This window comes from Pocillopora damicornis, chromosome 3 (assembly GCF_964200805.1).
Source record: "Pocillopora damicornis chromosome 3, jaPocDami1.2, whole genome shotgun sequence".
In the NCBI taxonomy this organism is placed as follows: domain Eukaryota; kingdom Metazoa; phylum Cnidaria; class Anthozoa; order Scleractinia; family Pocilloporidae; genus Pocillopora; species Pocillopora damicornis.
The window spans coordinates 17919415-17944513 of NC_142672.1; the positions used below are offsets into that span (position 1 = coordinate 17919415).

Here is a 25099-nt window from a genome sequence, read left to right on the forward strand (position 1 = left end):
AGTGTATGCCTATTGCATGTGTAAACGCTCTCATGCTCTAATGCTCATGCTTGCATACTTTGTGTAAACTAGACTTAATGACGGAGAGTCCTGTTTGGACATCGGGAAGTTGTGGTAGACATGTTGCAATGATAGTTATAGAGGGACAATCGAAGAATGTGGACTGAGGGTCGGTCAGGATAAGGTTAAGTTGACAACTAACGCTGAAAAAATGATGAAACTTTGATTGTGGTACCTGAGGATTGTAGAGGGGGGCAAATACCAGATAGTTAAAATGAAGATGAAGAAGCAGTTATTTCCTTCATATAATCAACTGATCAGGCGTCGAATAAGCCTGAAAACGACCTCCCGTTGCATATGTAACTTGGTCCAAAATGTCGGGCCGTAAACACTGCACTTACGAAGATGTTACGGTTTTCAGGGCTGGAAAAAGGATACTATCATGATGTCAGGGTAAAGATTGCTGGGCCACAATGAATATCGAGTGGCCCGGATGACGGCACCAAGAATATGACTCAGTCAAGGATTGATTTCGCCCTGATGATACAGAAAGGTTACATCTTGCGTCGTATGGGCAACGTCTGTTTATGGAGAATTCTTAAGATCAGATTGTACTTACTGATCTCTATCTTTCCTGTAGCATTCAGTTCAATTGCTGGTCCTCCAAACCCTGGCGTATTTGAACCCGTAAACGCTCCTAAAAAAAATAGATAAATGAAATAATTAACAAACCAACCAATGAATGATAACGTCAGTGAAGTTACAAGATAAATGTATCGGAGCGTTAACTGGTAGTATTTGCATTAGTTGCTCTTGTTACATATTACGCTGGAGGTTTTTCGCTATAGTAAGGTAACAGCCGAGCGAAATAATAAGATTCTCCTTGAAAGGCGTGAATGATGGAATGAATTCTTTACCACATCTTCAATATTTTTTTGAGCTTGTTCTTCGACAGAAAAATGGAGCTATAATTTAAGCCTATGATCCTCTGGGTGAGTGTAGTCCTGAGAAGGACTGTTGCCGGAGCGGAAGTCATCATCAGAGTGAAGCGAAGAGTTGTTAACAGTCGAGTGTACCATCATTTTAGCCAGTAATCTATTAATATCCTGTACGTCGTTCACTTTTTCTAACTCTACAAGTTTGAAGTGATCACGATAAATGTCAATCTTTAGGAGCACTATCAGATGTCTGAGCTTTGTTATTATGCCCAGGCTTTAACGTAACTATTCACTATACCTGTGCTTCCTCCCAAATAGTGGTCGACATTTTTAAGACCATATGGTTTGCTGTACGAGTACTTTCTCTTTCCTTCCCCGTGACCACCGTGACCAGCCCCTCCAGCTTCTTTCTTGCAGTAAAATCCCCGTCCCGGTCCACCATAAGGATTACCTGCATAACGAGCCATTACGACACACGCAAAGTGAGCAGTGTTCAACCTAACCGGCTCCAAACCGTATAACTATTTTAGTCCCTCTTTTCCTTCAGGAATGAAAGTTTTGGGGGGCTCTGTTCATAAAACTTACAGAATAGAAATTCCTTGACCTTTGGAAACAAGCTGATGCGGTTCCGATAGAAAGTTGTTCTGCCTCATAATCGAAATGTCGAGCTTAAAAAGTTCTTTATCAGGTTTTTTAGTACAAGTTTAGAGCATCTTTTTCATCTATGTGTAAGGAGAAAAGAAAACTTATTGTATTATTTTGTTGCACACCATTTTTTTTCTCATATTGAATGATACATCTTGAATATTACTACTTAGAAGTAAACAATAGATAACCATAGATATAGGCAATAATAGTCGTAAACATAGATAAGCTAGTATATCTTTCATCTCAGCTTGATAACGATTGTAATGCTATTCAGCTTTCTTTCGCTTAAAAAAACAACAACAACAACAAACAAACCAACCAAAAAACATAAGTTACAAAAAAAAGTATTAAAAGGCTGAAATTGTCGTCGCCATAAACGGAATAGAAGAAAATATGTGGACATAGGGACATGATCAGCGCTAAGAGAAGAAAGTTCTAATGAAGCCTATCAGATTTTCATACTTCTCCAACACTGAAAGACAAATGTATATTTCTGCACGAACCATTTGCACCAATCGCAGAGACAAAACCTCCAACCAATCTTGTTTCTTTGTGAGACGAAGGCATGGTGTTTACATCAACTTTCAAAACTCCGTTCAAATCTATAGTAATATTTTCTCCGGTCAACGATAGGGCGTTCGTCCCTCTTAAGTGAACAAGATTTGTTATGACAATATTGCCGTCAAACTTGAAGCGAGCAACTTGGTAATTCCAAAGTGAATCATTAAAACTAAAATTGTGGCTTGATAAGCAGCCAAGGTGTGTGAGTATACGACTGCCGTCATCACATGAGGTCACTGTGATGGACGGCGGTCTTGTTTCGTTTCCTGTATCGATCGACAAACACTCCAACACTGACTTGTAGGTTAGGTCACCTGTCGAATGGAATAAAGGGGTTAGTTTCTAAAGAAATCGTAGCGATATGTCGTTAGGGAGAATTACAAGATAATTTGCTTTTAGCAACTGAGTTGATGGTGTATGAATTGGCCACCGCAAACAGTTTTAAACTAAGCTGAAAAGATAAAATGCCCTGCCAGGTCTAACTTCCAGTCTAATTTTCATCGTTGGCAATTCTTGAAACCAGCTGTTAAGTGAAACCGGATCAACATTATCTATCATTTTAGGAGTTCCAGTTTCAAGACAACAAACGGTTGGCCTGGGGTTTTATGATCCCAATTGCTTCCCTTGTTCAGAATCGTTGTTTTTTTCTGTTTCTTTGTCTATACGTTTTCGTAGCGGACGAGAAGAGAACCTGTCTGCTCACAACATTACATGCATAAATGGCCCTGTTGTCTTCGAAGTTCCCGCTGTTTCTGCACTGTAATGCCCCCTTTGTGCGAAATTTTGAATGAGTTGCGTTTCCCTAAGCATTAGAGAAATAAAAATGTTCTTTGTTCCTAAAAATCGGTAAGTCTCATCTTCTTTGGGGTTAATATGCCGAAAAATGGAGGAAAAAAATATTTGATCAACCAAGAAATTAAATAATGTCATCCCTATGTTAAGCAGTTAAAACTCAAAAAGCTTTGGAGGAACGCTTAAAAAAAAAACACGTGAAATTTATTTATTTTTACACACCGTCTTATGCTCGTTTTCTGAAGACGAACTTCGTAGTGAATTAAACAAACAAGAAAGAACTTTTAGCCCGCTGACAATACTTTGCAGCCTCTAGATGCTTTGCACGATATTATTCTACAGTGGTTTCTGGTTGGTGTAGTTTCTTTACTGAAGGTGCTGGATTTGAAGAATGTGCTGCACCAAAACTTCAAACATTCCAATCGAAACACAATTTTAATGGCACTGGCTGGCTATTATCCCCCATCTTGCCAAACAAGTCGATGTTGATGTAGTGCGAAAGTTGGTTAATTATAGGCGCGATATGGTAATAAAGAAAGTTTTGGAAGCGGCGCCCCTAATCAAAGCGACTTGCTGAGGGACAAGATAATTAAAATCATTTTTTTTTTCGAACAATGAATGTTGCGAAACTGTTGTTTATCAAACATGTAATTGAAGCTAGAGCAAACAAAAGCAAATGAACTTTCTTTTGGAGATCGACGGTAGTTGGCACCTCGATATATTTATTTTTTTCCCTTAAAAATTAACAGAGAATAAGCTCAAATTCATTAGCACGTAGCCCCAGCACCAAAAATATACGATTTATTGTATAAAAACTGCAAGAACGTCAGGTTGCGATTTAAAGAGTTCATTTTATTTATTACAAAACGAAGCAGCTATGAATCAACACAGATGTTTCATGATAATCAATGACATAGAGACCTTCAAGCGATCTCTGTAGGCGTTATCAGATTCCCAAGATTTTAGTGACAAGTATTCCAACAATATGATCTCCATCTAGCCTCAGCAATTTGATTAAAAATGCGTGGTGATAAAATGTGTAGAAATAATGAAAATGGTGTGGCAAAGAGCTCTTACCGAAAAATATTCCAAATTTGCCCATTGCGTGTTTGATGAGAATGTTTGTTTTGTCAGTGAATAAATTATGATGTTTTCTTCGGAAAGAAGAAATAGCATTGATGCAATGACTTGTATTAGAAAGAATATCTATATTATTTTTTGTAACCTTACCATTGGAAAAAGGGCAGGCATTTGTCATACTCCCGAACAAAATCGTCTGAAAACCAGAGAAATAAAATAAGCCAATGAAAACGGCGAAATACAATGCAAAAATGGAGATGTGGCTTAAACTTTGAAATCGAATTGAAAAAGGCACGTATGAGCAGAGATGGAAATTAAAATATTGTGCTTCTTACCTCCACAAAGACGAAAAGAAAGGCAGATGCGAAAGATGGAGTCATGTTGTCATATCAAATTTCTTAGAGGCTGACAGAAGTTTGCGGTGCAGTTTACTTAAGAGGTGGTATAGATGATATCTTCGTAGCTAGACAAGGGCGGGATGTCAGCTAGTCATTGTTTATGGGAAAGCAATTACGCCGTCATTTGGTCTCGTTTCTGTGATTAAAATGTTGAACTTGCCAAGTCATGCCACCTGCTGCACTGAAGTGAGTGGTTGTGGGAATGATGTATTAATGTTGCGTTTATTACGATTTTTGGGATTCTGACGGAATATTAACAAAACGAACTTCTCAAGGAATCTTCATATAAAATGACTCACTCGAAATGCCAATCAAGTTTTAGCTGAAAACGTTCTCGCTGGAAAATGCCATGCCATAGTTATGTTGCTTGTCCTGTCAAATACTACAATAGCTAATTTTTGTTAAAAGCGGGTATTTAGTGTTAAATTCAATCTATTTACAACTTGACATCTATTGCTCGCACATAACAACAGCGAGTCGAGGCGAGCGTTAGTTTCACGCAGGTCAATAAAAATTTTACAGTAACAAATAACAGAAAATAAATAAATATATACGTGATAATTATGATGATCAGAGCACTAACACAAGAAATTACAACACTGAAATGGAAAAAGCAGTTTCTATAAAAGAAAGAAACAAATAAAAAACCAAGCTACATTAAATGAATAAGTTACTAAGTTAAATAGCTATAATATTATGATAGATAACTAGAACGGGGAAAAAAGGAATATATGCAAATGCAAATATAATGAAGCTCAGCCGTTTCTAAGAAATTTTCGATACCAGATCAGTTGACTCGATGTCGTCGTTTGCTTCGGTCGATATTTGAAATAAGACGTTATGAAGTTTAACTTTAAGTTTCTGTTTCGATAAATTATGCAATTCATTAATTAAGCTGTTCCAAATCCGCACGCTATATCTAGAAAAAGATTTAAATGCGGGTTCAGCCTTGAATATTTAACGAAAATATTACCTCTTGTTGACGATCTTGTTTTATAGGAATGGATATTGGCTTGATAAGTAAACATGTTGGTTATGTGAAGTGGCGTTAGGTCATTAAATACATGATGCATTAGCACAGCTGATGATTTGAAGGAAAGAAAATCTAAGGGGAGTAGATTAGAAGAAACAAAGAAAAGTACAGCATGAGCATTAAATTCACAAAGAACATAAGTCGCAGGGCACGTTTTTGAAGGAGTAAAAATCTAGATTTTAGATATATGAAAATTCACATATTTTTGCACTGCGGTGGAAAGATGAAATTAAGAGATCCTCGCAGCTAAGAAACACTACTGAAACGAGTAGTTGTTAATAGGACCTGAAAAAAATTTTCAGGCCCGTACGGGATTTGAACCCATGACCTTTGCGATACCGGTGCAGCGCTCTACCAATTGAGCTAACAAGCCAACTGGGAGCTGGTCAATGGATTGGGTCCAAATAAACATCCAAGTGAATGAAGATTTTAGATATATGAAAATTCACATCACAAATCACAAATCACATCACAAAATTCACAAATCTGTTTCTATGGGTCTTGTCAGCTTGACCCACGCAACTAAACCGTACAACGGATAAGGCTGAATGAGTGATTTGTATATGTGACGTAAGGTACTGAAGGTAACAAAATGTCTTAACCTAGAAATAATACCGACTGAGATAATTATTTTAGAGGCGATATGAGGAATATGGTGTTTCCAGGAAAGACTCTCATCAATAAACACGTCTAGGTATTTGACATAGTTCTTGCACCCTAGGGGAATAAAAGTGTCGGCGTGATGGTCAAATACCCTCAAATTTACTTGATATTTTTAATTTTTCGTCTGGGTCGAAAAATAACATAGTTGGTTTTCTTGGTGTTTAAAGATAATTTGTTGGCTATCAGCCAATTATAAACATTTGAAAACTTGTCATTAACGATCGATTCAAGCGTCTTCAGATTTTGATGTGCTTTATTCAGTTGAATATTCAGGATGTCAGTTTCTATTTCAATATGAGACATTGAATGAAAAAAGAAGGAACCAGCCACACCTATCTTTCGTAAATATTCGTGAAATTTTTTGGGTGGTTTTTGGCATTTTGGATGCCAGATCGTGCCCAATGGAAGAGAAATATTTATTCGTTATGTCTGGAAATTCAGAGGAGTTGAAAGAAACTTTGTTGCTTGTCGGACATTTGAGAGAGGTCTTGTCCTTAAGGACCTCTTGTTTTCCGGTCTAAGAGCCTATTTATGCCCACCATGTTTTCTTGATAGGTCTTTTTAATAATTCTCGTTAGCATTAATATTTTGTTTCGATAGAGTTTGTAGGCAGTGGTGTCCCCAGAGTAAGATAGAGCATTCTTTATCATGATTGATCTTCTAATACTTTTTGTTATCCAGGATTTTTTTAGCTCTCTTTAGACTGCGCCTTGAAAGTGGTTTTAAAGATGCGTGCTCCTTGAGGAGTTTATTGATTTTATTGTGAAATACAGTAAATGATTTGCTGACATCCACTTTATTGCCGACAGCACTGATCAAGTCAATTTTTGACAGTTCGCTTAGAAAGGTGGGCCCTACAATGAAAGAATTGGGCAAGTCATGAACTAATTGTTTAGGTCTCTGCGCATCAAACAGTTTACTAGAAAAGTCAAGAATGCAAAATTGCGAAAAGTGATCGATTAAATCCGAGATAATGTTATCGCTTAAAAGAATACTTTCGAAGTTGTTAGTGAATATATTATCGATTAGTGAGTAGGAATTGTTTGTCAATGGACGGGGTTATGTCAAAGCTTTGTAAAGAAAAACTGAAGTCTTGGGCGCACTTACAGGATTGGAAACGAAGGAGATTCAAGTTGAAATCCCCCATTATAAAAATCTTGTTTCCTAGTTGCGATGAGTTTTTTAAGCAATATATCAAAATATTCCTTAAATCGTTCCGGAGAGCTATGCTATCTATATACCACTCTGCAAATTATATTTGCATTTTTGGAAATTGTAGTTCAACAAAAAGTGCCTGAAAAGCTTCACTATAACTTTTATCAATGACTGTATATCAAACTTTTTTCGTTGATGTACCCACCAACTCCTCCAGAGGTGTTGGTACATATTCGAAATTGTTATTCGGTATTGACGGGCTGAAGTCCAAATTTTCAAGCTGTTTAGCTAGTCTAGTTTCCGTAATACCTATAACGTCGAATTGAAAATTTAATTCGTCCAGTAGATCAGTAGATGTGTTTGAAAGTTGTCCGTATTACGTCCAAGACTGCGGATATTTGTGCGGAATAAAGATAAACCTCTGTTTGGAGAAGATACGTTTTGGAGCTAATTTCTTAGCTCAGAATAGTATTTACTCGTCACATTTGTAGAATGATCGCTAGGATGGGATTTTTTATCAACAAAAGTACTCAAGCTAAAGATATTTAGGTCGTAATAGCTAGGTAACGATCGAGGTATTTTTTAGCAAGAAGGGAAGTATCTAGAATATTATTGAATTGGTCATGGGATAAATTGAATTGCAAGAATAGTAGGTTAGTTCGCGTAAAAGGATTTTGTTTATTTTACCTTGCGCGTTACTTCTTAGCTAATACGTTCTTCACCTGGTGATTTGTAGCGAGCTTCCAGATTGTCCAAGTCACTGGCACTGCGATTGGTCGAGAATGATCACTTTTCCTCATCCATACGGCCGATTTTTTTGCCCAACAAAATGCAAAATGGAACCTTTCCTTGAATCTTGCGCGTGACATCAGGTCCTGAAGATGTGGACTGAAGTGATCCTAAACTGCTGCACGTTCCACGTTCTCTTAAAGTTCGGCTCTGGTAGGACTGATTTTGTTCACCTCCTTTCTTAATACTATCACCCGCTCCCGGGCAAGACGTCTCGTGAATTTGCACATAATTGGCTTGGATTGACCGCCAGAGGCGTTGTGAGGCTTGACTCGATGTGCTATGTTAACCTTAGGGCTCTGAGGTTTCTGCGGCACCTTTTTTCGGTTTCGTTTCGAGGATGCCTACAAGCTTGAAATTGAAGGAAGAGCTGTATTCCAAGGCGAGATCGATTGAAGAATACAGACTTTCGATGTCTGTAGATTAGCCTTTGAGCTTGTTCTCGATGGCAGAAATCTTGATTTCGATTTGGTGATTGAACTCGCCATGCTGTCCACTTCGTACACGGGAGGTTTGCAGATTGGTACTTTCGGCACTTTCAATATGGCCGCCATCTCGTTGTTCCTTCATCGTCTCTCGCACTTTTTTTTTTAACTCATTTGAAATCTCTTGAAGCAGTTGATTGTTAACAAGGAAGTATAGGAAGAAAATTATCGTGCAAACAAAGTGAGAAGTACGCTGCGATATTATGAAATATCATAGTTTTCTAGCAGCAGTCAGTATCTCGCAATGAGGTATCCTTTACAAACCGGCAGCAGGTAACGTAAAAAATTATTTGATAATAAAAAACATAAGAAAAATGGGACTGCTAATTGGTGAAAGACTCTCTTATGAGCCATCAGAAAGGATACTGGAACTGCATGTTCGAGATGAGTTTATTTAGCCTTTGGGCAACTTCTCATATAGTCGTTAGTTAAGGTGATAAGTTTGATATACTTTACGTGTCAGTGGACCAAAAAATATTTATCCTGTTGAAGTCAGGTGGCTGCATTGTTTTAACTTTGTTAGAACTTTTTACCTTTTATTTCTAATTATATGCCTCAGTCTCGCGTCTTCCTATTCTCTAGTTAGGGTAAACGCTTAAGTAGGAAAATATCGATTCCGTCTAAAGGGGTATGTGCGGCAGGAATTTGTCGACAAGCTCTGCTGCCAGCCATTAATTTTGCCTTCGCACGTAATTCCCCTACTTTTCTGCCATTATAATAATAATAATAATAATAGGTTAGATGAATTGTTTCAGAAAGGAAGACAAATGTTAATTTGCCTGAGTGCAAACATAACATGTTTGGTTGCCAAGCATTTGAACATTTACAACCTTAAAGCAAACTGTCGAGCCAAAGTATGGAAGCAATATTACTTAGTGACATATATGACAACTAAACAGGGCCCTGCGTAACAACAAGAAGTACCACTGAGTCAAGATTCGTAAAAAAAAACAAACAAAAAAAATATACAAGAAAAGATTAAAATCATGTAGTAAATTTGATAACAGTTAGTGCATAATTATTTAAGCCAAATGCAGCTTATGCCAGTTAGGGATTACCCAGTGCTGTTGAATATAGAACCGATAGCTGAAGATCACTACTGAACTTTCTCTCAGGCTATGCAGCGCGATTTTTATGAAAACGCTTCAGTTTTCTAATTGGTTGACTGTTACAAGATAACAAGATACTAAAAAGCATCCTCGTAACTGTTTTGTCTTACTACGATTATACTCTCCGAGTGACCATAATTTCGTCGCTTTTAAGTTGTTCTTTATCTCCTCCCAATGCGCCGTAAATAACTTTCATATGACGCGATTCAATACGATGGGAGCTTCGATTTCATTAGAAATTATGTGCTTGACTTATTTTCGATCAACCCCTGCGGAATTTGAAAATTCTGTTCAACGATCAGTTTATCAATTTTACAGGAAGAGGCTGTTCCTGTACTGGCAGCTTTTAATGAAACTTAATTTCTTTTTGGATTTTCGGCTAGGACCCAATTTTGTGGAAAATGAAAGCCTACTTCAAATTGCCTGGATCAACTATTTTGAGGAAGTCTTCACCAATCTATTTTTCCCGTAGGGTTTGCCAAGTCCAAGATCTCAGATGAAAACAAAGATGTTTTTTGGTGAAATTTTCTGCTTTATTGTGATTTCAGCTCGGTGTAAAGCAACGTCCTCAAACGTCAGAGCAGTTTATGATCAGTTTGGATTGTCAGAATATATATCAGAACAAGAAATGAAGAACATGATAATAATGCTTCCGACAAACTGTATGTGAGGATGGAAGTAAAACTAAAATAATTCACAACAAGGATATCGGCTAAACGTAATACAGGCATATCTCAGTCATATAATTAAAATTCTGACACCTAATCCCTCTAAAATTATCTTAGTTTAGTTTCTTGAGCGTTATCGTTAATGCTGTTAATGCGTTAATACGTCAGTGGACTGGGTTCTTATTCTGGCTCTTAGTGAATTCCCACGGCGTTATCTTCAGTAAAAACATGTTCATGGTCATCCAAACAGTACTGAATTTAGAACGTTCTTAACAAACCGGTGGAAGTGAAAGCAAGGTATATGTCCCTGACTAATTTTCAACGCGATGCTGCTTTCCCCGATGCATTTTCGGTTGCCTCTGGTGTCTGAAACACTCCCATCGGAAGGAAGTAACCGGCTACTAGTAATTTTTTGTTACATGACAGATGCTAACGTCCTACGCAGAGTTCGCTTGTGTGCAAATATTTAAACATAAAGTCCCTCTAAAATCAAAATTTTGAGATGATGTGGATACCTATTTAGCGCTGGATGGCGTTTTGCGAAATTTTTAAAAAATGTTTAAAATTTACACAGGCTAACGCCTAATAAATGAAGCGAAAAGTAGACGACCACAACTAGACGTCGAATGGTAAACATCACAACAATACTCCCAGATGTCGGCTAGTTTAAGAATCGGAGTATTTTGAACACCTTAACTATATTTAGATGCTCCTCGAGATTGCTTCCTGGCCAGTTAATCGCTGCTACTGAGGTAGCCACGAGGATTCACTCCAATCTGACCTTGGCTGCTCCCGGTGTTTTTGTACATCAAGTAAGGGTCAAAAAAATTTTTCTTTGCTTTTTTATCATACGTTTGTTGCCTTTTTGACTTGTTCTTCGCTTCTCTTTAGTCCCGAGACTTTTGTTAGCATTATTTTTTTCTCTCCACAATTGACTCCATTTGAGCTTTTGCTGTTTGCCTTTCCTTTCCGGAATTTCTATAAGGAATATAACGATGAAATTACTATGAGAAAAGGTCTAGAATTTATATCATAAAACAATAACCTCTAAAAACTGAGTGAAAAAAAAATTATCTCCAAAAATTACTCACTTGTTCATGTCGAATACTTGACTCCAACGAATGACGGTCTTTGATTGCTTTTATCGAACTGCGCACCTAGAATTGATAAACGATAGCTTCGTAATCTCTTTCTTGGCGAAGTATATTTGCACAAGAGAATTATAAACCTTGTGAGCTCTTGAAGACGTTTAAAAAAAAAAGTAAAATAGCAGAAATCTTACTTAGTCTCCATATCATTTCCAAGAACATCTCAAGAAAGAAGAGGTTGGTTTACCGACACCTATCTAACAAATGTTATAAAAGGTAAAGCCCATAGTGAATGGGCTTTACTTTTTACTGAACTCCTTTGACTGAAAATTCACCGTTCAGTCGAAGGAGTTTACCACTACTGTTTTACTGACATTTTTGGGCAAATCAAATTGCTTTCTCATTGACAGAAATTATGTATTCTTCTGGTTAAGAAAGAGCCATTAGTACTCTAGTCACCCTGTAACCACGCATCTAATAAGTCACGTCTTTCGAGGTCAAGTGATACGCCACCCCTTTCATAAGTGTGTTAATGGGTGTCACTGGGTTTGGTGCAACAACACAATGATTGACATCTCACCATGTCGTAATATTCAACTTCGAATAAATCTTTTGAAAAAAAAATACATCCTTACCTCCCTGTTTCCGATGCAGTGAAATAGCAAAATGAAGAAGCCCTGTTTTTAGAACATCAAGACTTTAATTTAAAAAATCAAAATCTGATATGTACATGTAGTTCCCACGAATTAAGGTGGTTGGACAAATAAGATATTAAACAAGTCTGATACCTATGCTATTGCTCTAGCTGGTCTTTTTTATCAAAAACTTTTGTTTATTTTGATGTGAGTACTGTTTAACCCATACCCCGTTTGGAGCAAATTGTCTTAATTAGTTTGTATTAACGTTTTCTTGTTAACTAACGCGCGAATGATCTACTGTTTTTTTTCGAACAATTTGCATTTTCAATTAAATAACGAAAGATTGTATTGCAAGACGTAAATGTATGAATATGAACAAAATCAATATTTTCCAGCTCGGAGTATCTGTGAAAAGTAAGAAAAAGAAAGTTGTGATGCGTTGAAATAGGAAATAAATACAAAATAAACCACTGACCTGAAGAGAAGAGAGCACTACAAAAGTGTAAAGAAACGGCCGGCTATTGGTCAAAACACCCATCAGACCAAAGAACCAGCTTAAACCAAGCAGAGGAAACAATACTACGACCGTTCTAAGGGCGGCACTAAAAATAAAGAGCAAAAAAACATTATTGAGCGAAAAATAACTTTAAACTCGATTCAATGGCACGTATAAGATGAGAACCTTGATTTACGTTGACTATACAGGTTGTAGTATGTGGTCACACTAAAACCACTAACTGTACATCAAATGTGGTTAACTTAATCTTAGCTACTTTTCAAGTGTAAATAGATTCGTAGCTACCCATAATCGTTGTAGGCGTAAACATATATCTGTTTATTTTACTTACGTGAATTTTTTATTTTCATGAGGTGTCAGTGGATTGTCTTTGAGGGAGATTCGAACAGCCGTTATAGTAACCAAAACGATAGCATTTATCTAGAACAAGGAGGTTCGAATAAATTGATTAATATGTTTTCCAACTTTCATCAAGAATTATTTTTGACTCCGTCTGCATGAATTAACCTGTCATAATTTCCTGAATCATTAAAAGAGAAAGAGGAATAAGTACTTATTAACAGCAATTTTGTTTATTGTATGTACTTGCCAATCGCAATTGTTAGTTAAATTTTATCAACGGATAACTCTTTTTGATCGAAAACGCGGTTTGACTGAGAGGGCAATAGAAGATGGGAAATTCGAGTAAGGATCTCCTTAGAGGGAAGTTGTTCGCAAATGTACTTTTAAATACACTCTCGGGTAACTTGAGCTGAATACGTCTTACTGCTTACCAATACTATCACCACAACAGGGGTAAGAAATGCCCAAATGAGGTTTCCTTCAAGGCTTAACCAACAGCTGAAATTGGAGAAATCGAAAGGCCATTATGAGGCAATGCATCAGGAAAATGTATTAACAGTTAACGTTGAAATGATAATAAATGCAACTCATCCTGACATTTGTAGAAATCAACGAATTATTTATCGCATTAGTACTTTCCAATGTAAAAGGTATATCAAAATGATAGCGAACAGTTCAAAAATTAAACAGAAAAAAGAACTTCAGAAATATACGATATATGAAAAAAATGTTGGTGTCTGGAAATGTGCATTTACAACTTTACTTACAATTTTGATGTGCCGTATCCTTCATAATGTACGGTCGCTGATACTACAACTATTACAGCTGGTACTCCTAGAATAGATGAAGAAAAGGTGATCGGATTGTTTTACCCTGTGTTGCAGGCTGGGTCATCTCTTCATCATCCACCTATATGTAGTTGCCCATACTTTTCTTACCGGAATTCTATTGACTAGACCAGGTTATTGTCAAACAATTCGTTACGGTGCATTACAGAAAGTTTGGTCAAGAGAAGAGAGCTTTCCTAAAGCTTCGAATTGTGAAGTGATGTGTGACTTAAGTTAAAAGTGGAGTGATAGAAACACTTTGACGCTATTGGGGATCCATCATCAGAGACAGTTTGTAAAGGATAAAGACAGGAGTCAAAACCTACCCCATCCTAATGCCACATAATGTCGCATGCGAATTCTTTGAATGTTGAACACTGAAACAATTTTGATGAACATGTGGACGGCCTCTATACACATCCAGACAAATGATGCGGTAAAAAAGTAATGGAGCATAACAGCTACAGCAATGCAGACCTCCTGTGAGAGGAAAATAACAGAAACATGTCTCACGAGCTCCGGTCTATTTTCCTGATGTTTCTTAAATCTTTCTCTTCAATCAAAAGTTTTAAATTCACCTCAGAAACAGAGGCAAAGCTTTCGGCCATTTTGAGTCTCTCTCTGAGTAGACAAAAGTTTTGAGAACACCACACCTACGATGGACTTACATACTAGGCAGACTGTTTATTTTTTTTGTTTGTCTTGTGTCTTGCGTTTATCTTGTCAGTCTCACACGCTATTGTATATTGATTGAATGCTCTCGACCAATCCGATTTTTCATATGAAGACTAATGTTTATTTACGATATTGTTTTTACTGTAGAGTAAAATGGTAATAGTGGCAATGATCTTAAAAGCGATGCTCAAAAAAAGAGCGCACTTTTCTCCCAAATTGTGCGCGATCCTGGTTGCTATTGATGGTAAAAAGAGGAAAGGGAATGGAGAGTTCCGTTTAACTTCCTACTGCAACAACTCGAGGCGTTTATCCTATTTATAAAATTATAAGGGTGACTCACCTTGATTCCTGTGGCGTCAACACCAGTGACAAATATTACTTGTGCAGCGACGAGGGCGACACAGAGATGAAGATGAATACGGTATCGCATTGCTGATAAGGTCCTGAAAGCGAAATTGCAAAGTCTCTTGGAGATTACGTTATGAATTCTTGCAGGTCAACACAACTCATACAATATGAACTATAGAAAATTCATAGAGAGAGTACAGGATATAAAAAGAACACAAACCTGACACAGGAAAAAGTAACAATAACTCCAATAAGACATAGAATGGCAAAACCACAACCAATTTTCGTGATCAGATCCAGTGCCTTCACTTCTTTTTTTGAAAGCTGAAAAAGTATTTTTATAACGAATTAGGATGTTACTTTCACTTTTTTCCCAATCCAAAACTTAATCTGAATTAATAAGCCTATATATAAAAACAATCACACGTAAATAAGTCAGTACTTGAAATCATAATTATAGATCCTTTGAGGAAGATGCTGTGTTAGACAAACTAAGTATCTGAAATGACGGATATAAATGTAATAGCCGAATGGCCATGATTTTAACAGTTGGAAATGTAATTACTCAGACGTTCTATAATTATTATGATCTTTCAGGAAGCCATCTTTCAAGGGTGTGCTGGCCAAATTACAGAACTTCTGTAGTAATTAAGTATGTCATCTTCTACACTGCATAAGTTTTGTTTGGTTCTTTCCTACTACTCGTGTGCCACACTTTGAAGTTGTTTGTGAACATTTAAACCAGCTTCACAGGAAAATGGAACCTTCTTGTGTCCTCTTGTTAACTAGTGGAAACATTCCATTGCTGATTTTTTTCACAGATGTGTTTCATACCTGAAATTGTGACTGATCTTCGTTGTAACTGATTAGAACAGCAAAACTAGTGAGGTGATCTGTCAAACACGAAGTGAAGTTCTCTTCATATTTATCCATGAACGTCATTCCTTTATCGGACCAGAAAGGTTTGGAGCTATCAATGGAAATAAGAATGCTTCTTTCACAACTTTCTACTTTTTGTAATTTTTGAGGCTAAAAACTCAAAAATACACAGACAAAGGCATGATTTTTCGTCAGAGATTAGGAGATCACTTAAAAATAAGAATTAGTTAAACAATGCATGTAGCTTTACCTTACAGTAACATTGATTATGTTACTAACTACACTGTCGTTAAAAGTTCTGGATAGAAGCAGATATGTAACGAATTTAAGAAAATGAACGAAAATTTTTAAAAAAATGTTTCGACAGTTCCTCTGTCATCTTCAGTTCTGAATAATACAAAGCACAAAGTTGAATTTAAAGTGTATAACAAAATGCTTATTGGACAAAACAAACAATAGTAACAGAACAATGTTTGCATTTACAAGGAAAGTTTTAAATTAACATGATAAAGTTCACGATTAGGTGTAAGTTTCTCCCATTGAATGTGGATAGCTTCTTTGATTTTAGGTTGAAAAGTTGTGGAAGCGTGATCTAAGATGTTTAAACACTCATCAGAACAAAGAGTGCGACATTGTGGGGAATTATGTAGATGTCTGAAGATGTGAGAGGTCCTATCACTGACCAAGCGCTCACTTACGCATGTGGATAAATGCCGAGAGGTTTAGCCGACATAGCAGACATTACAGCCCGCACATAAAAACTTGTAAACCACACACGTAGGGAGCCCACGAGTGTTAGGATCTTTCACACCAACCATATTATCTATTTTAAAAGATGAAAAAACCAACTTAATGTTGTTACAAAAACGCTTAGCAAATTGGCGAACCCTTTTTTGCGGAGATCTATGCAATAACACCATCGTTGAAATAAATAGTCATGCGTTATCCACAGTGTAGTTCTTCTCGAGAATATATTTTAATGCGTTCTAAGTTTTTATTCAAATGTTCTCAACGTGTTGACATCGAAGTCACCCTGGATATTAATAATGCATAGATACTTACCCGTTTCTGTTGCTCAGAAACCGACACCCGACGGATGATTGATTATCCCTCTGAGAGCAACAACAACGAAATTATATTATATTAGTAAAGTGATCATCGTTGGGTAACACCGTGGAAAAGCTCTGTGAAATTAGCCCGAATGGCAATCAAACAACTAAGAAAGTGATACGACCTATTGGCACGAACTATTATATTATTGCAATTTTTTTAGCACCTCTAAATCGATGAGTACAATAGATTATGAGAACGTTCTGTATTAGTAGGGCAGATTATGATAGTTCACTGCATCACTGAAAATCCGTCTCGTAAAAGCGTAAAATAATGTATTATATTACCTTGATCCTAAATCGTAAAGTCGCGTTGTTTTGAAGAGTATGTACGTTACTTTTTTTGGTCATTGCCAACAGAGAAATTACCGGAGATTTCAAGAAAGAGGATCTGTTGAAATACAGAAGTTTCATAAGTAAAAACATTGGGCCGCCTCGGCTCCTCTTCAAATCAATAATTTGCCTCGGATTAAAAAATGTTTATGCTACGCGGTGTAAGACAGCGAAACACTGTACGTTAAGTATTATGGAACAAAAATCTATTCGTTCCCTTTTCGTCTTTAACGGGTTTTCTTCGTACGTTTGTCTGAAGGATGTAGACTTGAACTTCATTGGTACACAACAATTAAAGAAATTCAGGAAATCGGGCCGCTTCAAAGTGTAGGAAATATTTATTGTCGATAGTGCAAACTGTTTACTAACATCTTACCTCTTTTCTGTCGATGAGCCTAAAGCCAAACCATCTGTATCATTGCACAGTGAAGCGAACTTGAATACAACCATTACTATGGCAATCCGTCCTTCCGAATGGACACGGAAAAAACATGTGAAACAATTTACAAATCTTTTATTCTTATTGAAGCGCAGACCAAACCCTTAGTAAAAAATGCAAGTCTTCTTTTCTAGCGAGCAAGCTTTTCCAAAGTATGGCAGAAAAAGAGAAACTTTGCGATGTTTTAAATTGTAGTAAAATCCTTATAAAACAGGTAAGAATATCTCATATGAACTGTTTAGGATTGTTCCAATGACTTACCTTCCCTGACAAAAATTCTTTTGTCTAGAACTATCTCAGCTAAAAAAAGTGTAACCTTACATCGAAGAAGATACTTTTTTAGGACTGCAGTTCTTAGATATGGACTACATGGCGTTTGTCATTTCAAGATTTCCTTAAGCAACTGAGCAGTCATTTGACATTACGTCATACAAGATCCCAATATTCTTTCGTTGGCAGCCTTTGCTGCAGGACGGAAACAATATTTGAAGTCATCGTGGATTTAAAAATTATACTTAATTATTATGCTTATAATCTTCGAACTTACCATTTTTTAAATCAATTGAACCTGGCGGTAAAACGAACAGACTTTGTGACTGGCCTGCTTCAGAGGTGCTAGGAACTTTTAATGTTTTGTTGACGCTTGTGGCAATAACACCGTGAAATTCTGTCGAGGAAGATAAAAATCACGTCTTGATCGCTGACAGTACATTCTTAGCTAAAAACTTCTAGGCTATTTTTGCTTTATTGAATCGTTTTCCTCTGAAAGTTCTGATTGTTTTGAGCGTGGTCCCGTTTCACTGGATTGGAATTCGCTTACATCAGAATTAGTTATATTGGGCACTTCGGGAGATCACCTGGCTCACCTAACTTTTAACCTTTTATAATTGGCCCAAGTTATTCCGAGAGGATTTAGGAAGCAAACTCCCCAAGCCCCCATGAGGAATGGGGAAACTTTCCTATAAAGATGAAAGATATCAAAACGACTTGCACCTATTATCCGGTTGGAAGACGAAGGTAGTTCCACATCCTCAGAATTAAGGATCTCCCCAATAAAGGAATGGACTTCAGCCTCTATGTTCCGAAGTAATTCTACAACCTTGTAAAAAAAAAAGGAAAAACGTCTAACTTACCGTGGAAAAAATGAAAATTTTGTCTATACGACTTTATCTCTGGGGCAAGGAAAATTGACATAAAAAGTTGGTTTTTTAAGATCTAAATGGAGTGAACTTTTTGAATGTCGTGCTGGTATATCGATTTTTGTTTAGATTCTGGACGGTTTTCTGGAGCCACAACATTCAAGTCGTTTTCTAGCTGTGCAATGTGATAAAATTCCCTTTTTCCGTATACTATTTGGATTGTAGCCGATTCAATGCAAAGTATAAATTTATTCCTGGATTTATTTGACTTAAGAGCATGATTTTGCATTGGTATGTCAGTTATTTTATTTGAACATTATAATTTGGTTTTGTTTTAGGTAATCTTTGAGAATTCAGAGCTGTTAATATTTCAGGGAAGTTCGAGATTTGAGGGAAAATTGAGCAATATACGGGACGATCTGCTGACGAAGAAATGGGCTCTAGCCCGCATAACACTTACCATCTCAGCTGAACAATTTCTGCTTTTATTAATGTGTTTAGTAAGGTTGTTGACCTGGTGAAAAACAGAAATGCTTGTTGCAAGAAAATTATGAACGTTCAACCCATTTAGGGCACGCCTACCACATTTTATCTCATTCAGTTCAGAAGTGTTCGGCGGTGTTTTTGATTATTGCTACTTGACTTTGGTCTGTCGGGCTTGTTGCAAAAATGAGTAATGTATTTAGGTCAACCTCAACCAACAGCAGACGGCGATGCTCCGAAACAAAATTTTCCTACAAACTTTCTTGCGCATTAATAGACAGATAAACTTTCTCCTTACAGCAATTGGCCAAGTTAAAAATATCCAAAATACTTTTAAGAGAGGTCGGAGAGACGTCATGCTATTTCAGGTTTTTTTTGCATGTACAAGTTTTGAGCATGTAATAGTTTACTGCTTGGGTGAAAATGTGGATATTAGTGTAGTAAACAAATATAGGTGAAAATAAAACATGCGGATGGAGATAGAATAAGGCTGACTTACTAGAGTCGTCACTTTGTCTTTGATGGTAGACGAGGCATTTCCTTTGTTACCTGTGGGGTCAAAATACAGCTATGATAACGATCTCTTCAAGGTTATTGTGAATCTAAGACAAGCCTATATAGTTTTGATGGAAAGGTAAGGAGCTTCTCATTTCCTCTTCAAACAAGGAAACAAACGAAAGAAGTTTAAATTAACTTGGATTGGCCGGACACGTGTTCTAAGATGTTTAGTTTTGATGCAATCGACAGTGTTGGGGAAGGTAAGGGGTTTGATCCCTTTCGGTGACTCAGTTTTTTTTGTTTGTCGCATACTTGGTACAAACAGACTTAAAAATGTCTCTTTGAAATCACGTATTATCTGTGTCATGTAGACATCAATGCTCTCTTGCCTTTATCAATCACGTATGATATTACTGAGATATCGAATGAATTTTACGGCGAGTTTTCAGTGTTACGACTGGAACGTAAAACCATTTACTTGATCTGAGACAGTTATCAAACGCGTACTTACTTGAAGAAAACGTGGTTGCAGATGAATTCTGTGTCACTGAAATTTAGACAAATATTGGGAGATAAAATGATTGTGGTCAATTTTTACACCGCACAAACGATTCGTAGCACTGACTTAGAGAAGCATAAAATGCAGTATCTTAGACAACTATACTTATGTTCTATTGGCGATTCCCCTCTCTGATTAGCCCATTGATTGATTTTCCAAATGGGCAAATTTAATTGAAATATAGGGAAGGGATGGATAAAAATAAGGTACCTTGTTTGACCCTCTTCAGTGAACGGTAATTGAGACGTTAAATTCACCTAACAAGCATGGTAAAATGTTCTTACCAGGAGGTAAGGACGTTGATGTGGTTGTCTGTGTAATTTTTTCTAAAAATTGAATCATTTTCAAACGATTAGCACAGTAGCAGAATTGCTATCGATCACTAAAATACACGGGCCGATAAAAATGAATTACGGGATCAGAATCTCATTAGTCTTCATGAAAGAAAGAGCACTTTGAATACTTTCTTCTTTTGTACAGCTTCTTCATATTTTGCAATCAATTAAAATAATATATATTTATTATTTGCTTACTCAAATATTTGGACCCCGTTGATGACTTTGACGGAGGCGTTCGAGTACCTAAACTTGTTACTTAATGTATCAAAATCAAAATCTATCAAATCTTAACGTAAATCATCACACATTGGTTAGTCATTCTGGAGAAGGTACTACTAGATGATGTTGATACCAACTGACTGGTATAAATGGGTCAGAGGAAATTTTTTTTGTTCATTACTCAATTTTGAGACTATTTGGAAATGTCCCGAATGAGCCTGCTCCAAAGGCATTTTATCGCACTCCTTCTTTCGGAGTCAATTTACTTCTTCATAACAAGCCAGAAAATGAAAAGTGCTCGGTATTACGCTCATGCTGGGCCTTATAATAGACCAAATTTCTCACCAGTACTATGAGAGGTTTGAAGATGAGTGTTGTTACGCCTTTGTATGTGATAAAATGTCCCCGCAGCTTGCATACTTCCAGAACCAGTACCAGGGATTTGCTGTGAGATGTTTAAGGCGAACCGTCCCCACTCACAGTGCCATGTTCGATAATTGTTGGTTTGCATTGAAGAGACATTTTGTGCTCCAAAGATTCCAAGGCAGAATGCTACAGCAATACATCATTAGATTAAATTTTTCGACAAAGCAGCAGCAAAGAGTGAATTCATAGATATATTAATGGCATGTTCAGTTTGACTTGGAAATGTTTAGCACAACCTCGATATACTCTTACTATTTCCATGTAATTTGCTTCCAGTTTCATTTTCAAGTTCAACTCTTTTCATTCCAGTTAGTGGCTCGTGGATTTAACTGACCAGTGACGCAATGATACATTTCACCACCGATAGAAAAGCTAAAGGAAATGCTTCTTAAGCATTTCCAGTTCAATTTATAATGACTGTTATTAGCTTTATGATCGTTGTAGACGAACGAAACGTCCTGGATTAATGCGAAACACGGACTAAACAATCAGGTAAGCAAACGAATTCATTAGTTGCATGTTTAGTATCGCGTCAATGTCCGTATGCCTTGACGTCAACATATAGGGCAACATTTCTTTTCTCTATTTAATCACCAAATACCTGCTCTTGTGGCCCTGTTGTTTTTCTCTTCAAAAGAAGCTTGACAGGACATTCCGGAGAGGTCTAATGTTTTTTTTCTTTCGTGAGATCCTTTGCAGCTCATGAAGATGTATTTCGAATCACCTGTGCAATTCCAGTATATTTCGATGTGTAATTCAGAACTGTCGTTCCGATATTTGCTTGACTGACTACAAAATACTGGACAGAAAATAACAAAAAATCGATTATTAACTTCATCCTGATTTTGCACCGTGATGCATTCATTTCTGCGGGAACCGAGTAAAAGATGGCGGGGTCCAAATTTTTTTAACTGCACCTTTAACAATATCTTGTCCAATTTAAATCTGATAAATTTGAAAATACCTGCGTCTTTTTTACTTCTTGTGTACCCTACTGTTTGCATCACTAGACAAAGGGAACTTTCGGCTACAGTTGTCGAATCTTACCCAGAGAAGAAAAATTTTGAGAGAGTGGATCCCTTAGAACACAAACTCAAAAGGCCGCGGGATATTTATCATGAGTTCCCTTTTAACCATCGTCTACGCATGTTGAAACGTCTATCTACGGACAAATTTTGGGCGTGGGATTATTAGAAACATTCTAGCCTACAGAGCAGGCGTAATTTTTGCGAGCGAGTGCTTAGTATTTTCTTAACGAAAATTATGGCCACCATCCTTGACTTTAATGGCAGCGGAAGGCTGGAGAGAGAAAGAAATTTGTTCCAAGGGGATGGTCGACGGTCAAAAATAAGGAGAAAGGTGAAGGTGGGGGAGTAAAGATTACGCCTGCTCGAATTCATTATCATTTTGCAAAACTCCGTTCGCCCACGAACTGAGTTCCTGATGGATGCGGTTAAGTTCCAGCTGTCAATCACAAGCCAAATGTGCCATTTGAGCGTCATTCTGACATTTCGCTCTTGCGGGAGAAAGAGAAAGATGGTGAACTCTGACTATGAAGTTATTAGTTTCGATTCCGCTCTCGAGGAAGCCCTTAAGAGCCTGTTTACATGGAGGCGGGGTACCCCAGGTAGGTGAGATAACCCGCCTAGCCGTGGTCGAAAAATAAAACACGTTTACATGCAATCTTACAACCCCGGGGTGCTGAGGTGAGGTTTCTTGAGGTTGTTGTTGCGCGTGCAATTAGGCAGTTTGAGCAGAGGTGTTCCAAGCCCACATCTCGAAAAAGACGAAAGATTAACTCTCGAACACATATGTATTTATTCATGAAAGCGTCACGCGTTGTGTTACGCGGTGTTTGGTTTTACGAGGAACCGTTGATTTAATACGTTATACGGAATAGTTTGGGAAACCAAATATGGTCGATTTACAACGCTAAATATTCCGAAATGTGAACATTTTACACTCCTTGTGTGTCCGTTGCGGTTTCTGGTGATTTCTGCCATGAGACGGCTGGGAAATGTGCAAAGTTTTAAAACATACACGTTTTGCTTTTGAGCTTTTTGCTATGAACGCGACCCCGGCTAGGCGGGTTACCCCACCTTGACAAATTTACATGGCAAATTGTCACCCCGGCTGACAGGATTACCCTACCTGGCAGACCGGGCAAACTGCCTAGGCGGGTCACCCCACCTTCCATGTAAACGTGATCAAAATAAAATAAGAAATTATATGGACAGGCGGGTTACCCCACCTAGGCGGGTTACCCCCCCTACCTGGGGTCCCCCACCTCCATGTAAACAGGCCCTAAGTTTCTTTGGGAATTTAATGTCCCACGCATTTAAAATTGGAACAGAAAGAAACAATTTCTACAATGGTTTCTAGAAAGAATTTACAGGCCGTGTTGCCAGCTAGCTTTTGGAAAAGCCCGATATTTCAGGTGTTGGTTTTTCTGAAAGAAACTATGACGCGAAACTTTCGAGCGTAGTTGTCGTTTATCCGCTTCGATGTGTTGTTTATGATCAAATGGAATTAGCATCTTCTATCGAATTAACGGCAGCAGGAGCCCATCACGGGCTCCTGACGGTAGCAACACTCACGGATTGTCATTTGAAGGATATAGAGTGCGGTAAATAATATTTCGTTTTGGTGAGGCCATTTATATCGTTGATGAAAAAACGCCACACCGTTTCAACAGAGTATGCAGTTTGCATCAAACAAATTATGGCGGGTACACCTTCGAGTGCAGTTGTTTGTTACTTTAAAGTATCGTCTACGATCAAACGGAGAAAGAAAAAACGGAGAAGAAAAATTGTCAAATAGATTAACGGCAGTCATACTCAAGGATTTTCATTTGGAAAGACAGAGTATAGTAAATATCAGCTCATATTTGTGACCACGGAGAAGGTTTTGCCGAAGCCATTTCTTTTCTGGCTGGAAAAAAAAAACTGCCTCACTGTATCACTCATGGGCTCTAAGTGCGTTTGTTTGTGTCAGAAGGCAGTGCTTCCGGTTTTTTATTTAACTCATTTTGATTGGATATCTGCTCATTTCCGGAAATGCAGTGACGCGCATATAATCAGGGGTTGTTTTGCTTGTAAACAGCTTCTTCGGGCAGAGATCTTCTCGCTCTTCCCCCGCCCCCTACCCCCATCGTCCACTCCAACCCCAAATCAAACATGGACTGGGTCAGATAAACGATCGCGAGCCTAAAACGTTAGCTCGCACTGATAAGACAGCTGGGCTGCAGGCTAAAAGCATTCGGAAACGTCGTGTAGGACAAAGCCAGTTCTGTATTCTTATTGGTTTGGACTAGGTATTCGCAGGCAGATAAGGATTTTAAATTATTGAGCAAAAAAGTCTTCAATTCATGATTCAAACCTATTATTCAAAGTTCAATCGGTTCGAATGAATTTGTGGCTTCAGAATTAAAGAATAAAACGGGTATGACTTAAGAAAGAAACATAAAGTGAAGAAAGATTCACAATATTAAAAGTCAACGGCGACCTTAAATAGACTTCGTGACGTTTACAACATTTGCATCCACAAGATAAACGTTTATTTTCTTGTTTTGTTTTGTTTTGCTTTGTTTTGATAATAAATGAAGTCTTTATTACACATTAATGATCATTAACATATAACTTTCAAGTTAGTTATTAATTTAATATTTATTGTTTGGGTTTGAGGTACGTTTCTGTCAAGTATGATGCATGCAGTTGTTCAAAATATTTATTGAATCTAGCACGATCAAAGCTTCTTCTGTCATTGTATTTTTTTGCATTTATTTTTCAAAATGTCTTTTTCTATTACTTTCTTTGGCCTTTCCACTTTTAACCTCGTAAGATCCAAAAATATACTCGTAGCTCTTGCTTACAATGCACTTGCGCTTCTCGAGAGACGTTCTTGACTTCGGATTCATGCTACGT

At 37.4% G+C, this 25099-nt stretch overlaps 1 protein-coding gene across 1 annotated transcript in view; it reads right to left on the reverse strand.

Annotated features, from left to right (window-relative positions):
* Positions 1 to 25099, reverse strand: part of LOC113668527 (uncharacterized) — a 57542-nt gene that overhangs the window by 20520 nt on the left and 11923 nt on the right. The window contains exons 9-33 of the mRNA XM_027184443.2: positions 21778 to 21975; positions 21096 to 21302; positions 20478 to 20519; positions 20146 to 20181; positions 19636 to 19685; positions 19114 to 19167; positions 18508 to 18613; positions 18062 to 18181; positions 17452 to 17542; positions 17031 to 17133; positions 16696 to 16745; positions 15589 to 15724; positions 14975 to 15078; positions 14747 to 14849; positions 14058 to 14211; positions 13672 to 13738; positions 13336 to 13402; positions 12894 to 12982; positions 12521 to 12647; positions 12043 to 12084; positions 11411 to 11476; positions 4170 to 4215; positions 2090 to 2461; positions 1237 to 1389; positions 620 to 697 (exon numbers count right to left, since the gene is read on the reverse strand). Coding sequence (XP_027040244.2) covers positions 620 to 697; positions 1237 to 1389; positions 2090 to 2461; positions 4170 to 4215; positions 11411 to 11476; positions 12043 to 12084; positions 12521 to 12647; positions 12894 to 12982; positions 13336 to 13402; positions 13672 to 13738; positions 14058 to 14211; positions 14747 to 14849; positions 14975 to 15078; positions 15589 to 15724; positions 16696 to 16745; positions 17031 to 17133; positions 17452 to 17542; positions 18062 to 18181; positions 18508 to 18613; positions 19114 to 19167; positions 19636 to 19685; positions 20146 to 20181; positions 20478 to 20519; positions 21096 to 21302; positions 21778 to 21975 — 2661 coding nt within the window. The remainder of the gene's footprint in view (positions 1 to 619; positions 698 to 1236; positions 1390 to 2089; positions 2462 to 4169; positions 4216 to 11410; positions 11477 to 12042; positions 12085 to 12520; positions 12648 to 12893; positions 12983 to 13335; positions 13403 to 13671; positions 13739 to 14057; positions 14212 to 14746; positions 14850 to 14974; positions 15079 to 15588; positions 15725 to 16695; positions 16746 to 17030; positions 17134 to 17451; positions 17543 to 18061; positions 18182 to 18507; positions 18614 to 19113; positions 19168 to 19635; positions 19686 to 20145; positions 20182 to 20477; positions 20520 to 21095; positions 21303 to 21777; positions 21976 to 25099) is intronic.